The sequence below is a fragment of the Peromyscus leucopus genome, chromosome X (genome assembly GCF_004664715.2).
Source record: "Peromyscus leucopus breed LL Stock chromosome X, UCI_PerLeu_2.1, whole genome shotgun sequence".
Lineage (NCBI taxonomy): Eukaryota > Metazoa > Chordata > Mammalia > Rodentia > Cricetidae > Peromyscus > Peromyscus leucopus.
Window position 1 is genome coordinate 45,639,289 of NC_051083.1, and position 18,325 is coordinate 45,657,613.

The following is an 18,325-nucleotide window of genomic DNA, read 5'->3' on the forward strand; positions in this document are numbered from 1 at the left end:
ATGTCCTCACATTTGCATATCACCTTATCAGGCTTGTACAGTAATTGTGATTGAGCTCCCTAATTTGTTTATTAAATAACCATTCCATTTTTTTTTATTAATGAGATCAATAATTTTCTAAAAATATATTATTTAAAAAATTTTCCAATAGGGTCTTGTAGAAATAAGTTTGATACCAAGTTCAAATTGTCATAAAGTTGACGAAGTGACTAGAACTGGTATTACTATAAATAATAGTAACATGTTTTTATCATCCATAGGCTATAGCATATCTCTGTCCTCTGCATTAATTTTACTTGTTTTCTGAGATTATTTAGACTCCAAAAGGCAAAATATGAAAACCAAACATTTAAGTCTCCTAAACAGAAGCTATGAATCTGTATAAATCTCTCAAAAAGCTATTAATTCATAAATAACTTTATAAAATGCATTGAACACATACACGTGCCAAGAACAATGCTTGTTATTAAGAAATCATGTTTTCATATAGCGTATCTCTTTCTCTGCTAGGTTTACTGTATATTGGAGGAAAACCGGCACTGTAAATGTGAGTGTACAAATAGGCTATGAAGTTCTGAGGAGATCTAGTACCAGGAAAGACAAGTACTGTTGATAAGGTAGCATTCCTAGATCTAGCTAAATGTTCAGAATAAATGCAGGCTTTGGAATACTTTGTAAATTTTAAGACATTCAATCCTCAAATGTAGCATACACAGCTTACTCTTACATTGACTGTATTCGGAGCAGAAAGGAAGTGTGGCAGTGTAGTAATTAGTTGCAGTAGTAATACACTGAAAATAGGAACTAAGAGTAGCAATATGTAGAAGACAAGGCTATCAGTGATTCTCACAAAAGGCCATGGCATTGGGGATAGGGTATATTTAATATCAATTTTAGTTTGAAGGCACATGGAGACAAAAATCATGAAAAGAAGAGGAGGAATGAATGTTAACTTCAAATATTCTACATTAGATATTATTAACTAAAAGTTAAAGATTTAGAGAAAAGAATAAGAATTTAATGACATATCAGTTTCGTGATTCACCTAGGATGTACTGGAAGGAATAGCTCACACAGGCTGAAGCATGTGTGACTCAAAGCCACACTGCACATAGCTTGCTTGATAACTACCCCATGACTGTATAGATGGACTCCCTTCTGATCATCCTTCTCCATTTATATACTCTACCCCTTCCCAGAGCCTCAAGGGCACATGTAATTAGGGCAGAACTGCATACAATTTCTTGAGATAGATGGCTAAATCTCAAGTCAGGGTCCCATGATTCTCCCTATGCTCTCCTTCTAAGAAAGAAAAGAAACAATCCACAAGCCCAGCTGTAAACATCTTTCATGATAAGGTCCAGAAGAACTCATGAAGATGGTTACAGTTTGGCTCAAAGAATAGTCCTATACAGCAGACCAGACCTGGAGGCTGTGTCTTACTACTGAAGATAAAGGATTGATTAACTCCTATCCATAGTCCATCTCCTGGGTCACCCCATACTTCTGAAAATACTGTTTTATTGAATTTCCACCACACTATTTGTTTACCTCGAGTCTAACATTGGTTTTTGAGTCACAACAGCATATCTCTGCAGCATATGTCTGAGTCACACAAAGCTTATTTCTTGAGGCTTTAGTAGGTAATATTTGTCAAACCCTACTCCAGATTTCAGTTGAATCTTTCTAAAGAAAATGCAATGCTCCACAGAAACCTGTCCATCATTTCAGGCAAATCATAGCTGTCTCCCTAAAAACAGTAAAAGTGTATTTAACGATTGAATTAGGTCCATTAAATTTCAAATTCTGTCTAACTTCTTTAACTTTTCATACGAGAAGGAGTGAAAAGTTATTATGAGAAGTTTGGGAATCAGAATTGATCGATTTCAGCAGTGAAGAAACAAATACAAGCCTTAGAATGTTTTTCTAAACTTCACTGTTATAAAAACTGTGAGAAACTTAAAATCAAAGCAGCAATCTAAAATCATCTGAAGCCTGAGAACCAGTCTCCCAACCTAGGGAGGATTAAGGATCAATCAAATAAACAAGGTGCTACAGAATAAAATGTCAATCTAAAGCTGTACAAATAGCAGCACTGGCTATATTGAAAACAGTAAAACTGAATTAAAAGCTATCACTTTATAAGACTGTTAGTTTAGTTCTTTCTTTGCTCTATAAATATTTCAAATTATGAAATTTTTATTAACAGTGAAAGTAGAACTACTGAGTGGGGTTTTGGAATTGGAACAAGTATTTTTCACTATAAATATATTTACTTTTTCACTGCATACTCATTTTTTACACAGTGCTTGCCTTACCTAAAATATTAAAACTTTAACTCAAACTTGCAAAAATATGCATACATTATTTGTATTTGTATTATATCATATACAAAAATGAAATCTTAACAGCTTATAGACCTAAATGAAAAATGGCAAATTAATACACATTTTGCAAAAACAAACAAGAGTATATTCATGATTATTTAGTAAATAAATATTATTGCAACTTTAGCATCAAATAATCATATATAAAAGCAATGTACTAAACTACACTGCATATTAATAATTTATGTATATCAAAGTACACCATTAGGAGACTAAAAATTAATGTCACAAATGGAACTATGATATTTGAAATGCACATATATTATATGAAGTGTGAACATCCATAATTATTTATAATTCTTATTAATCCATTAAGGGAGGAATAAAAAAAGCAACAGAAAAATGGGAAAAGTTCTTGAAAACTGGGACGTAACAAGAAGATCCCTCTGAGGGCTGTTTGTTTGTAATATTCTGTATGTGGCCTGGATGCTGTTCTTAAAATAATCACTAAAAATCAATAATGTATTTTACCCTTCAATGCAACTCTAACACTTCTCATCACAACAAAAATGCAGAAATCCAAATAGCCAATAAACATATGAATAGTTTATAAATCTTAATATCGAGTGGCATGCATGTTAAAATTAAAATGAAATACACACCATACCAACCACAATGATTGAAAGTTAAAAGTGCAGCATTGGTTACCAGATGCTATGTAGGAAGTTTGCATGCATTAATTTCTCTCTCCTAATTAACCTTGAGAAGTAAGGAATAGCTGTATAATCAGTTTTCAGAGAGACCACTTGATTGCTCAAGATTGATCAAGATTCCATCCTCACAGTCTTCCCTCTGCTTGCTTGCCTTAACAGGCACACGGCTGGGTCCACTTCCATTCTTTCTATTAGTCTCCAAAGGAAACAAATTTTACTTGTGTAAAATATTGGGATCAGTATGTAAGTTAGATGGACTTGTTAGTTTATTATAGAAAGGCAAGGACTGTGTCTAGGGCTGATAACTGACGATTGGTATCATGGGAACTCTCTTTCAAGTGTGTCATGTCTTGTAGAGAAACCTTCATAACTATTAATACAGTTAGGTATTATTAAATGACTTGATTCCTTGGGAATGTGAGGGGCGTGTATGCATCAGCTTATAAGGGAATATGTGGAATAAATCACGTGATTTGAGTACATTATGGCATCACTAAGACTATCCTAGTAAGATACTAACATCTGTCACATCATGACAGCAACACATGTGAAGGAGGTAATGACATTGCCAGTGGTAACAAGCCAGAGAGATCTGTTAGGTGAGGCTGATAGGGATTTTATCATAAACCTGTTAGAACTTCCTTAATTGATATAAGAAATAGAACCTCCTTATTACTTTCCATTACATTCCACCTCTTAAATCTCCCACCCCCTCTATGTCACACAAAGGACCAAGCCTCTAACACATGGAATTACTCAAATCTATATCATAGCAAGATACTAGTATTCTGGGCAGCTAACCAATTTACCTTTATTTATAGGTTACCTAGACTTTCAAACATGAGATTTTAGCCAAGATCTTTCCTATTCCCCTAATCAAAGACAAAATATGTAGGAGGAATTGATGAGCATCCTAGTGCTGAATTTGCAAGCCTAAGTAAAAGTCACAATAGATATGTCAGAAGGCTACTCAGGTGTTATTTATTTAAATTTATTTCTTGGAATTGAGCACTACCTTAATGGCTTGAAAGTGTTAAAGTATGTCCCAAAGTACCTAAATTACTCCCTAAATGTAATTTATGCTTGAAAATAATCTGACTAACTTGATTTAGAACAGCAGGAAATAAGTTATGCTGCACATAAATGAAACAGCACTGTAATTTTAAATACTGCTTGCATAGTGAATAAGAATTTTAATATTTGCAAAATTTTAAAATCACTTGATTTATTATTCTTATGTTTATACTGACATTTTTGTTTATTTAGTTTGGCCCACATTGCCTCTTACACCTAGGGAAAGGGATTGGAACTTTTTCACCCTTAGATATAACATAGAAAGTAAAGCATTCATTTCTCAGAATGTTGTTTTTTTAATGTTTCCTTATATGTGTCAACTTGCTGCATCCATTTCGCTCATTCCTAGACTATTTAGTTAATGGAGTGAGAGAAACTTAACACAGTAATAGACTGGAGTGTAATTTTATACACTTAATATTGTAAAAGCAGTAAAACTTGACACACACACACACACACACACACACACACACACACGATCTTTGGTGGTAGAGATTTTAAGGTAGACATGAAAAAACAATAATTTCATATGAAAAATTCAAGAATAAATTTAGGTTGCTACTAATGCATATTAAATGCTAAGAAATAATATTACAACTTTATGTGATGTTTGAAATAGAGTTTAAAGTATTATTACTCACATTAAATGTCATTATGTATGAAACACATGTTTTTATTCTTTAATATTTTCTTTGGATAGAATCATTCATTTGGACAGCAATTTTTTTTTTGTTTTTTTTTTTTTTTGGTTTTTCGAGACAGGGTTTCTCTGCGTAGCTTTGCGCCTTTGCTGGAGCTCACTTGGTAGCCCAGGCTGGCCTCGAACTCACAGAGATCTGCCTGGCTCTGCCTCCCGAGTGCTGGGATTAAAGGCGTGCGCCACCACCGCCCAGCTTGGACAGCAATTTTAACAATAAAATTAAATTAGCTTCATAGTTTCAAAGTTTTAGAGTTTGCCTACTATATGGAAAACTATATATTTATCTAATTGATTTTTACTTGTTCACATAAAACTGTTAAAATTGCAAAGTTGTGGTTTGAAAGAGTTGTAGATAACATTAAAACGAAAATAAAGACGTGTGCCATGTGCCACCAAAGCCCACCCAGTCTTACTATTTGGGTATAATAAGAAGAGGCTATAAATACACAAGACACTCATCTCATTCCCCCTTTTCTTTTCTTTTCTTTCTTTTTTTTTTTTTGTTCGTTTTTCGAGACAGGGTTTCTCTGCGTAGCTTTGCGCCTTTCCTGGAGCTCACTTGGTAGCCCAGGCTGGCCTCAAACTCACAGAGATCCGCCTGCTCTGCCTCCCGAGTGCTGGGATTAAAGGCGTGCGCCACCACTGCCCAGCTATCGTTCCCCCTTTTCTTCATATTTTCTCCATTATTAGAAGCTGTATTTACAGAGATCAAGTATATGGTCCTTCCAGGTTTTCTTCTCTTGATTGATTATAGAAAGATAGTCTATGAAAAGGACTTAGGAATGAGGCTGGGAAGAGATACTGTAGAATCTGGCGAAGAATAATAGTGCCAGTATGATGAGCAATAGGGTGAATCCGTGATTGGAAACCCCTGTGGTAGCCTACTTATTACAACATGAATAGTTAACAAACAGATACCTCCTAGTAGGTAACAGTGTTAAGAAGATAATTCAGATGATTGAGTGGTAATAGAAGCAAACCAAGAAGAATGCTGATTGCTACAAAATTGGATGAATCAATTGTGACCAACTGTTAACTGTGCTCTGGTACACTACTATATGCTTCCCAGATTATGACAGTTAATTTATTGTTTTTTTTTTTTTTTTTTTTTTTTTTTTTTTTTTTGGTTTTTCGAGACAGGGTTTCTCTGTGTAGCTTTGCGCCTTTCCTGGAACTCACTTTGGAGACCAGGCTAGCCTCGAACTCACAAAGATCCTCCTGCCTCTGCCTCCCGAGTGCTGGGATTAAAGGCGTGCGCCACCACCGCCTGGCCTAATTTTATTGTTTTGACTAATGAAATATAGAAATGAAAACTAAACCACATTGAAAAATAGATACCAAAAAGTGAAATCAACCTAGGAGCTAGAGAAATGGTTCCGTATTAAGAATACTGACTGATTCTCTGGAGAACCCGAGTTCAATTCTCAGCGCCCAGATATGATTGCTCAAAGCTGCCCGTAGCTCTAGCTCCAGGCTCCAGGGGATCCCATCACCCTATTCTTGCCTCCGTGGGTACCCAGATGTGTACTAGGCTCATTCTTTTTTTGGGGTCACTAACCAGCTCCCAATTCATGACATGGAGACTTATTGTTAGTTTTAAAATCTCGGCCTAACTTAGGCTCATTTCTGGCTAGTTCTTTTAACTTAAACTAACCAGTTTCTCTCTATCTGCTTTTTTGCCTCAGGGCTTTTTTACCTTTTTTACTTTCTTTCTGTATATCTTACTTTGACTGCTTCTCCCGCCTGGCTGGCAGCAGCTGCCTGACTTCTTGCTCCAGGTGTCTCCCTCATTCTCTCCTATCCTCTCTCGTTTCTCTTTTTTTGTTCCCCTCTTTTCTAGATTTCTCCTCCTGTTTATTCTTTCTGCCTTTATTAGACAGGCAATGTGAAACAAATGCAACATATCTTTACATAATTTAAACACACATTCTTACATCGTTAAACAAATGCAGTATAAACAAATGTAACACATCTTTGGGCAGTTAATATTCCACAACACAGAAATACATGTTGTACATTCACATAGACACAGACAGAAACACACACACACACACACACACACACACACACACACACACACACACACACACACGAAAAGTAAGTTTTAATTAAAAATTGACTTCAGTCTCGCCATCAGGGAAGAGTGCCAACTATACTTCAATATTTAAGATTCTTATTCAACAGTAGCTCTTGATTTCTAGAAACACAGATTCCCATAAGACATGTGATATTCAATTTTTTAAAGGAAGTAAACTCTTAAAATGTATTATCAGACCACCTGTTGTATATGAGATACTACTGATCACATTTGAATGCTAAATTATTTGTAAACATGCAAAACATTCCCATCATCATTTTGTTGCTGAAGAATGAAATTTATTTCTGTAACTCCAGAATATTATTAATTATTAAAGACAGATCTTACTTTAAACAAACCAGTTAGAGAAAATCTGTATGTGCTACCATTCACTACATTTATCACACTAACAAACCATTGTTTCAATTTTTTTACAAGAAGATTATGATTTGTTAAATGTAAATTCTGTCATAATGCAAGGCATATAATCCTCCCACTCCACTATTCCACTGTCTTTTATGACTGTATGTTCTATCTCTGCTTCTTTGGGACTTCTTCCCCTCCCACTTAGTTCCTTACTTGACCTAACCTCTATAGTTGTACAGATTTTGGCATGCCTATCAAATGCTAATAATCTAACATCCTCATATAAGCAAACACGTGTAGTATTTCTCTTTGTTTTGTGTCTGGGGTACCTCACTCAGAATGACTTTTTCCAGCTCCATCTATTTACCTGTAAATTTCTTGTTGTTTTTTATATATGAATAATATTCCATTGTGTAAATTATCCACTCATCAATTGCAGACATCTGAGTTATAAGTGCCTGGCTATGATGAATAGAGAAGTAACGAACATTAAGGAACAATTATCTTTGTTGTAGGCTGTAGGATCCTTTTTTAATATGTCCAACAGTGGTATAGGTGAATCTTGAAGTAGATCTATCCCCAGGTTCCTGAAGAACTACCACACTGATATCCATAGTGGCTGTAGAATTTGTACTCTCATCAGCAAAAAAGGGTTCCCCTTTCCTCATATCCTCAACAGTATGAGTTGACACTTGTTTTCTTAATCTTGGTTACTCTGAATTGTGTAGGATAGTTGAAATTTGCATTTCCCTGATAATATAATGTAGTTCAATTTTGCATTTCCTTGCTAACTAAGAATGTTGAACATTTTAATTGTTTACAAACCATTTGTGTTTCACCTTCTGATAAAACTGTTCAGTTCTGGATCCCATCTTTAAAATTGATTCATTTGTTTACTTAGTTTCAGGTATTTTTTAGTTTTTTAAAAAATATTTTAAGTAGTAACCCTCTATTAGATGTGTAATGGGTAAAGATCTTCTCCTGTTCTGTAGCCTGCTGCTCTGCTCAAATTGTGGTGTCCTTTGTCATACGGAAGCTCTTCAGATTCATGAGGTCGAATTTTCTTGGCCTTCCTACCTGTGTTATTAGTATGCTGTTTAGAAATGCTTTTCTTGTGTCAGTGAGTTCCAAATTATTATTCCCCACTGCCTCTTCTATCAGATGCAAGTTCTTGGACCTTTTTTTGATATCCTTGATCCACTGGGAGTTGAGTTTTAAGCAAGATGACAAATATGGATCAACGTGCATAGATATGGATCTTTCATTCATCTACATGCAACCATCTAGTTTGGACAACACCCTTTGGAGAAGATGCTTTCTTTTCTCTAATGTGTATTTCTGTCTTCTTTCTAAAAAATAAAAATCAGGTGTCCATCAATGTGTGCACTTATGTTTGAATCTCTAACTGAATTCCATTGATCAATGTATGTGCTTTGTATGGCAATATCATGCTGTCTTTACAGCTCTATAGTACAACCTGAAGTCAGGGATGGTGATACCTCTAGAAGTTCTTTTACTGTTCAGGATTGTTTTAACAATCCTCAGTTTTTTGTGTTTCCATATGAAACTGAAAATCGTCCTTTCAATTTCCGTGAAGGGTTGTGTTGAAATATTGACAGTGATTGTATTGAATTTGTTGATTGCTATGATAGAATGGGCAGTTTTAGTATATGATCCATGAGCATAGGAGATATTTCCATTTTCTGATATCTTATTCAATTTATTTCTTCAATGACTTGGGATTTTATCACAGATTTTTCACCTGCTTGGTTAGAGTGACCCCAAGATGCTTTATATTGTTTAAGGCTGTTGTGAAAGGTGTTGTTTCCCTGAATTCTTTCTGTATCCTTTTTTAAAAAAAATTATATATAGGAGCACAACTGATTTTTTTGAGTTAATTTTGTATTCAGCTACTTTGCTGGAAGTGTCTATCAGGTGTAGGAGTTTCCATGTGGAAGTTTTAGAGTCACTTATGCATACTATCATATCATCTACAGATAAAGATAGATGACTTCTTCCCTTCTCATTTATGCTCCCCTTGATATCCTTCAGGTTTCTTATTGATCTACATAAGACTTCAGGTACTATATTGAATAGGCATGAAGATAACAAAACTTTAGTCTTGTTCCTGATTTTAGTGGAACTGCCTGTCTGTTTATTTACATGGTGGATTACATTTACTGATTTGCATATGTTGAACCATTCCTGCACCTCTGGGATGAATTCCATTTGATTATGGCGGATGAATTTTAGATGTGTTCTTGGATTCAGTTTGCAAATATTTTATTGGGTACTTTTTATCTATGTTTATAAGGGAAATTTTTCTCTAATTCTCTTTGTTTATTGATTCTTTGTGAGGTTTTTCCTATCAGTGAAACTGTGGCCTCATTAAATGTATTGGACAATGTTCCTTCTGATCCTATTTTGTGAAATAATTTGAGGAGCATCAGTGTTAACTCTTCTCTGAAAGTCTGTTTGAATTCTGTGCTAAAACTATCTGGTTCTGGACTTTTTTCTTCTTGGCACTTTTAGTGACTGCTTCTACTTAACTAGGGGATAGAGGCTCTGTTTAAATTGCTTATATGATTGTGATTTTTTTACAATGTAGATGCTCAACTAATGTTTAATGAAGCTAGAAAAGGGAGCCTTTGCATAAACCACCATATTACAGTTCTCCAGCATTACAAAATGAGATGTTGTAGACATCCCTAGAGTAATGCAGACAATAAATTTACTTCAAATATCTGATGTAATATTTAAAGCAGAAAATTGTGCTTTTCTGATTTTTCATGTATTTTTTCATTATTTCATTCCACTGTGTTTTCACAATCTCCCTTAAGGTATTTATTTACAGTGTTTTCAAGGTATTTGAACATATTCATACTTCCTATTTTGAAAATTTTACCTTGTGCTTCAGCTATACTGAGATTCTCAGAACCTACTGTTGTAGGGTTAATGGATTATAGAGGAAGCATGTTGTCTCAGGTGTGTGTGTGTGTGTGTTTGTGCTAGTGTCTAGTCATCTGCGTTTGTGATAATTGAGGTGATTCTAGGTGTTGATATCTGGTTTTGTTGTTGTTGACTATTCCAAATCTGGGTTTAATTGCCCACTCTGGATTTTAGGAAAGTAGATGGCTGTGGGTTGCCTATTTGAGAGTGCTTCTGCAAGTCAATGAGTGGCATAGAGGAACAGAGGTTTGCTAATTTTAAAAAGGATTAGAAGTGCTGTGAGAAAGAGCTAAAGGGATCCTGTCTTTAGCAAGATTTGCAGTCCCCAGGGAATTGGAAGTGGAGTGGAAGGAGGGACTCCTAAAAGTAGGTTTTACTAAGGTAGAAAACCTGTCTAGGGAGACAGGAGTGAAAGGGCTAGGAGGATGTGGCTTTGTACAAAGAGTTGGAGTCTCCAGTGGAGTGAATTGATGTGGGAGGAAGCGTACCTGTAAGCAGACTGCTAAAGGGTTGAAGGTGAGGATAGGAAGGATAGTGGTAATTGCCCACCTAAGCCCTAGCTCTGTGTGGCCCCTGAGCCTCTATGGTAGAAGGTGTTTCTTGTTATTTGTGGCTGATGTAATGGAATTGGGATAGACTAGAAAGGAGGGCTGAAACATTCTTTAGAAAGGAGCAAAGCTGGGTCAATACTCTGCCTAAGGTTTGGCAGAATCCCTATGGAATTGTGGTAGGGTGCCAAAAGGGGCTTCTGCAGGCAGCTGGGTGCTTAGTAATCTTAATTAGAGTTTTGAAACAGGAGGAATGTTGAAACTCATCAACCTGATGAGATAGTTTTCATCCAAATGTATTTTAAAATTGAATGTCTGGTTCCCAAACAATTTTTACCATTTTGAAATGTTTTCAAAGTCCTAGAATTCTGTTTTTAAAATTACAATAAGGCAGATGCTAATACTCCTAAACAATTGCCTAATATTGGTTTTCATCAATGTATATGATTAATTTTAAAGGGAAATTAAGTTTTTGTTTTAATTTCTAGTTCCTATTTTACATTAGTTATTATGTCTGATCATTGAAACTGAAATCTATAAATTCAAGACACTATAAAAATAATGCATTTGTCAGCATAAACAAAAGTATGTGTGATATCCATAAAATGTTTCCTAAAACTCACTTACTTTGTTTCATCCCTGTTTTCCAATCCTAGGCGATTTGATCGATCAGTTGAAAAATGGAGACACTTTCATTATGATATGAAGGTATTTAATCAATGGTTGAATGAAGTTGAACAGTTTTTCAGAAAGACACAAAATCCTGAAAATTGGGAACATGCGAAATACAAATGGTATCTTAAGGTAAGACTTTTGAGATTTCCTTTTCCATGTTGTCTTTCTTTTTGCAGCAATATTTTGAATATTTAACTACTGTAAGTTCATGTGGAAGAATGAATGGAATACATAACTCCTGACTTTTGTGATGTTCCCTGAACATGCTATAAAAATCAACAAAACAAGTATGCCAAAAATTGTGCTCTGAATGTTTGTGAAAGGACAAGAGCATCTGCCTAGGCACTACTGGTTCATCTGATGAACTGTGAAATACACCTGTATCTGTGATGTAGCAAAGCATCTTACAGCAGAGTGTAGTGTGGTTTGTTGTTCTCTCTCTCTCTCTCTCTCTCTCTCTCTCTCTCTCTCTCTCTCTCTCTCTCTCTCTCTCTCTCTCTCTCTCTGTGTGTGTTTGCCTTATGTTGGAACCTGTCCAGAAGGAGAAGCTGTGGTATACTTAGTAGTAATGTTAGTAGTAATGTAGTTGCTGCAAATATCCATCATGATAAAATTACAAGTGCATTTCCCTCAAGACAATTTATGGGGATGTAGCTATATTTCTATATATCCTATTGACAAAATGCCTTATGAGACAGACCAGAGGCCAAAACAATGTTGAGTTAATTGTTAGTATTTATTGACTTTTTCTGGTTTATTTTAATGGAAATGCAACATATGGATTATAACCAGGGAATCATTTAATTCCAAAGTGTTGTGTCTTTTAATGTGATGATAAAAATAAATTAGATTGTGGAGTATATAGTTAAGTTGATAAAACATAAAGATTAAGTCTAAGAAATATGGCTTATTATATCAAGTCTAATTTTTTTTTTTGTTGCTCATTGTTAATATTACAGTTTTCAATCAAGTGGGTTGAATTGTGGCCAACTTTTAATGTCCAAAATACTACTTAAGACAGACAGAGACAAAGAAAAGGGTAGTTTGTAGCAGACTTTCTTGGACTGCAATCCCCTAATCATGACACAGAGAATTATTATTAATTATGAATGCTTGGCCTTAACTTAGAATTGTTTCTCTAGTGCATTTAACTTAAGTTAACCTGTTTTTATTAGTCTATGTGCTGCCCCAAGGCTCGTTTACCTCATCTAGGTACTATCCATCCTGTTTCCCTGCTTTCTCCATGTTTGGCTGGCTAGCCCCTGCTGGCTGGTCTCTGGATGGATGGATGGCATGTCTTTTCTCTCTGCCTACCAGCCTCACCTATTCCGCCTCTGCCTAGCTATTGTCCATTCAGTGTTTTAGTAGAATATTCATGTGCCTTGGGCAGGCAAGGTAAAACAGCAACACATCTTTACATAGTTAAACAATTATTCTGCCACACAAGTAGATGCAGCACATCGTTGCATAGTTAAACAAATATTCTATCCACAACAGTAGTTCATTGAACAATTTAAACATTTTAAAATTTTAAATTCAATATGACATTAGAGTTTACAATTCTCAAGTGTTTGCCTAGCAAATTTCTTATGTTCGGATAATGAGCATTCAAACACCTGTGTAATTATAAGTGAGGTAAAAAAAAAAAACAAAAAAATACTTTTAGAGTCTTCTATAGTTATATATGTACAATAAAATTTGCTCTTACGTCAGTGTTAGCATAAATTAGAGTAAATTTATTTGTTTATGATCTGCTATCCTATAGAAGATACATTCTGAATGGCACCAATGTAAATGTTGAGCTAAGGAAGCACAATGCAATGTCTACTTGAAAGGCATATGTATAATACAGTCATATAATGTTTTTGAAGAGCTATGCAAATTTCTTGAGTTTCCAAAGGTATCTGTCAAGGGAGATATAATATGTATACGTATATTATTATACAATACATATAATTATTTATTATGAAGTTAATTTGAATTAATTATGATGAAAATCAAGCAATATAGAAGTAAAAATATTCCTCCATTATACTTCCCAGAGGTTGGGTAATATTGGAATAAATCTCGGGCCTTGTTCAAGCTCAAAGCATCCTCTACCGTAATTGATAGACTCCTTGTCCAAAATTTGGATTTGGTATTTTTTAAATGTTTAGTTCTTTAATGACTTCATAATGAGAATGAGTTAACATGAAAAAGGCTTACTAAGGCTCACATTTTTGGTCAAGCAATTAACTTATGTGCTGAGGCTGTTTGTCTTATTTGTTCTACTGATCATTTCATATCAATGGGATCATAATTTTCATCAAAATTTCAAATGTTTCAGCCTTTATTTTTAAGTAAAGAACCACCAAATGCTTATATATTATCTCAATTAAAGTGGTCATACTAGTCATTAATATTCTGTTCATTTACTGATTATTTCCCCTGTCCATAATTAGTTTTTCTATAATTTCTTTTGTGGCGTTTAATGACATTTTGTAATGTCTAATCTTTGATTAATCCCTTTTGTGTATATTTTAATGGCCTATATTGTTATTGACATTTCTTAATGTGAAATTTGGGTGATTATATATCTACCTTGGGTCTACTCAGTTTGTCCTATAATGTCTTAATGATATAAAATACAGATATAAATTCAGTTTCCTTTCTTAACTCAACCAACTGTGTATATTTTTGTTACATTTAGTTATTGTATTTTATCCTTACTATAAGTGCTATTTTAATGTGCTTTTTAGTATCTGGTAACATTTAATTTTTGTTGGGTGTTTGAAAATAAATTGCTAAATGCTAAATAATTTGTCATTCAAATAAATTTTAAGCTATCTTGTGAGACCCAGTTAATCTAGTTTAAAACAGCTTTCAAATTTATAGATTTTTTGATACATTATTGTATGCAATTATCCAGATAATTTGTTCCACTACTAAGGCAAAATCCTTCTGTTTACTCCAATGTCCCTTGAAATATTAATTCTTCTTCCACAGTGGCAGGTGGGCTATTACAGCCCAAATTTAGCTTCCTTCCCTAGTCTTTCGTAGTTCTCTCACATATACAAGCTGTTTAGGACCCACAGGAAAGCACTTTCTGAATATCTTCCACATTCTTCCTCACTGTTTTATTCTTCTTTCTAGCATTCTGCCTTGTAATACTTATGTTTGCCCCATTGGACTTTTTATTTTATCTCCTGAAATCAAAATATTTGGTGTCTTGAACATTTCCACATCTTTTCTTATAGTTTAGACAGCTGCCTAGATAGGAAGGTCTCAGTCATGGGATTGTTTCCATTCACTTTGTAATCATAATCCTTCATCCTGTGTTCAATATCTTTAAAGCCATTCTTTCATACACATTATTTTTTATGTTTAAATATGATACAAGATCTTCTCCCTTTCATTAAAAATTGCCATGAAACAAAAATATGAAACTTTTAATATTTTTCAAGATATTATTACTAATACAGTCATACAAGTCTATCATAATGTTATAGATCGGTAGAATATAGAAAAGTTCCCACTTACTGACAGTGTAATGTATTAATTATAATTGATGAATATTTATAAACGTATTTCCTATTCAGTTAGAGAAAATGCAAAAGTATTTTATTTCATCTATTTCTTAATCTACAAATAAATTATATATATATATATATATATATATATATATATATATATATATGGAAATGTTCTACTAGATACAGAGATTTTAATGATATCACAAGTCCTATAAAATTTAGCCTGCTTTTTCTTCATGAAATCTGGCTACACATGGATGTTTACATATACATTAAGATGTCTGAATAAGTTTACATTCTGAGTAAGATTTTATTAAAGAAGTTTTATTAAGATACATCTGATGGTATCTCTTCAACACACAGATATTGCAGTAAATGTCTCAGTTGTATCCCTGGCTATGCTCACACTTTATTAAACAAGGAAATAACAATAAAATGATGGATTAGTTCATATTTATAAATGTTAAAATTGAATTAGTATCAGTGAATACTGAATTATTCATATCAAACATCTTAAACACAGTATAAGTTAACTGGAAATCCTACTAAACATTATTTCCATGAAGTATGGAAACTTCTCAAAGTATACACTTTGAGGAAGAATTGAGGATAATTCCCATTCATATGAACTTACCATCCTGAGATGGCTGATACTTCTGTCTTCTCAGTTTTTAAGCAACAAGAAGACATGCTAGTGACAGTCTTCAGAATAAAAGTTGAATACCATGAAGTAATTATGAAAAAAATATTAATTCACATGGTGACAGTATGAATTGGTATGTCATCAATTATCTCGGTTAAAAACAGGGATGTGGAAATCATAAAATCCCCTAATATTAAGATCTAAACCTGCTTTCAGCTAGACTTGAAAGAAGTAACCTTTAAAACATAAGCTGTTGAATGTTATTGAATTCTTCCAGTTGACAGTAGAAACAATAAAAAAAATCACCATTAGGTTAAATATTTGCAAGAGCTGAATATTGTTCCTTTTAATGGAAAAGCAGCCTGTTTGCTTTTATGGGATAATGCTGCTTAGTGAACTATATTAAAAATTAACAACTCCTAGAGAATATTGCCATGAATATGTGTGAGTCCTTGAATCTTATAAAACATCCATTTGAATTCAACCTTAAGAAGTAATAAACAATGGGATTATTTACATAAATTTTGGAGTTTAAATCAACATATACAAAAATTAAAGGGACGGAAGATGAAATAGCAATGTGTTATGTTTCTATGAGTTGATAACACTTTTAAAAGTGAAATATAGTCTTTCAATGTTGATTAGTTTTCAGTTATATTCTGCAATGCTATTTGTTTTGCTACTTAATAATTTCAATTATATTGACATGCAGTATATTTATGTATGTTGCCATTAAATAAATTGAATTAAAAATTTCTACATTCTTAAATAATACATTCTAATCATTGTAATTAAGACAAGAATTACAGCAAGTTGATTAAATATAGTAATTTCACTATGTCTATTATCCTACCATTAACTATGAAAAGTAGACATGGAATAGGATTCTACTCTGTGGTGTCTAATAGAGAACAACGTACGGGTGAACTTGCAGGCATGCCAGTGTCTTGGACTTGGAGGGAAAAGGCAGAGAGTGTTAAGGACCAGCTGAGCTGCTCTTCATTTCACCTTACATTGCCTATCAGTGATTGAAGAGAGCATATTGTAAAGCACCCACTTTTGACGACCTTAGATTCAAAGAGCACAAAGGAATTGAAGTGAATCCTGCCCAAAAGTTTGAGACAAGTGGGTCCATGAAAATGCTTTCTTCTTAATGGAGATGCCTTAGAGTTCTTAGTCTTATTCTACCTTCTCCACTTGCAGCCCAGAAAGCCCTCTTGTAGGAGACGCTGCTATTGAAAAGCCACTGGCTTGTGCAGACCTGGTAGGTGGTGAATGAATTGTATAGGTCAGTGATGATATCTGCTGCAGAGGATGTGATTTCTATCTAGAATGGGCTTTAATATTTAATTAGACATATACTCTCTTAAAGGACTCTATATGCATTAACTAGCATTCTATTAATACAGATTGATTCAAACACTATCTCCTTTTTAAAGGCATATGGTGTAAAAGACTAAATTGGATACAAGTATGCTTTGTATATAGTCAGTTTTTACAGTACTGATTTTACCAGCTGGCTGGTGAATTTGACGGCTTCTTAACAGCCTTGCTGCTGATAGAAACTTTGATGGAAAAATCACTTGAGTAAATATTCCTGCCATCTGTTGCCCTTTGTTGGGACCCCAGTGTTAAGAATAATTCATATCATTGCTTGCCCTTTATTTTTCCCCAGCAGTAATAAAATTTCATAAGCTTTAATTTTGTAGTCACAAAGTCTATCCTGTTTTCTGTAGCTAGAGGATGTATACTAACACAAGGAAATCAGTAAGAAAATTTACTGCTAGGGGTATTTGTCTCTAGTCACTTACTTTAGGTTTACAGCAATGTATAAAGAAGGGGATACATTACAAAATGAGTGTTTCAGTATTGATGTGGGATGTTCTGTATGTCCTGTGGGAGCCCTTCTTGGGTTCTTTGTGGCGTTACCCAGCAGGTCCGCATAGAGGATGATTAGGACCATGGGCCTGAGTGCAGGTGTTTGAGATGGTCTGCACTTGGCTGTGCTGGGGGATGGTCTGTATGTCAAGTTGTTCTGATTGGTTAATAAATAAAACCTGATCGGCTGTGGCTAGGCAGGAAAGATAGGAGGGACTAACAGAGAGGAGAAATAAAAGGACAGAAAGGCAGAAGGAGAGGCTGCAGCCGCCGCCATGACCAGAGACACTGCAGATGCCGCCAGCACAAGAAGCATGTGAAGATGCCGGTATGCCACCAGCCACGTGGCAAGGTATAGATTTATGGAAATGGATTAATTTAAGCTATAAGCACAGTTAGCAAGAAGCCTGCCACGGCCATACAGTTTGTAAGCTATATAAGTCTCTGTGTTTACTTGGTTGTGTCTGAGCGGCTGTGGGATTGGCGGGTGACAGAGATTTGTCCTGACTGTGGGCAAGGCGAAAAACTCTAGCTACACAGTATTATTAGCTAGCAGTGGTATGGGAGTTTAGTGCCTTAATATAATTAAACTGCTAGGCACTTCATTTTGTGGTTCTCTCAAAAAATACTTTGGGACTGAAGTTTCCTCTCCTTCCACTCCTCCCAGGCCCTCTCCACCTTCCCTTACCCACAGATCCACTCCTCCATTCCCTTTCAGAAAAGAGCAGGCCTCCCAGGCATGGCAAGAGAATACCAGCATAACAAGTGACAATAAGACTCAGTACAAACCCTCATTCTTATGTAAATAGTGTTAGGTTTTTATTGCTGCTTAGAAAGTCTTCTACAACTTCTTGGCTCAAATG

At 34.6% G+C, this 18,325-nt stretch overlaps 1 protein-coding gene across 8 annotated transcripts in view; it reads left to right on the plus strand.

Moving 5' to 3' along the window:
- Dmd (dystrophin) overlaps positions 1–18,325 on the plus strand; it is a 2,209,767-nt gene that overhangs the window by 1,106,566 nt on the left and 1,084,876 nt on the right. For all 8 annotated transcript variants that reach the window (XM_028881805.2, XM_037198928.1, XM_037198927.1 and 5 more), the window contains one exon: positions 11,411–11,558. In XM_028881805.2, the coding sequence (XP_028737638.1) occupies positions 11,411–11,558 (148 nt within the window). The remainder of the gene's footprint in view (positions 1–11,410; positions 11,559–18,325) is intronic.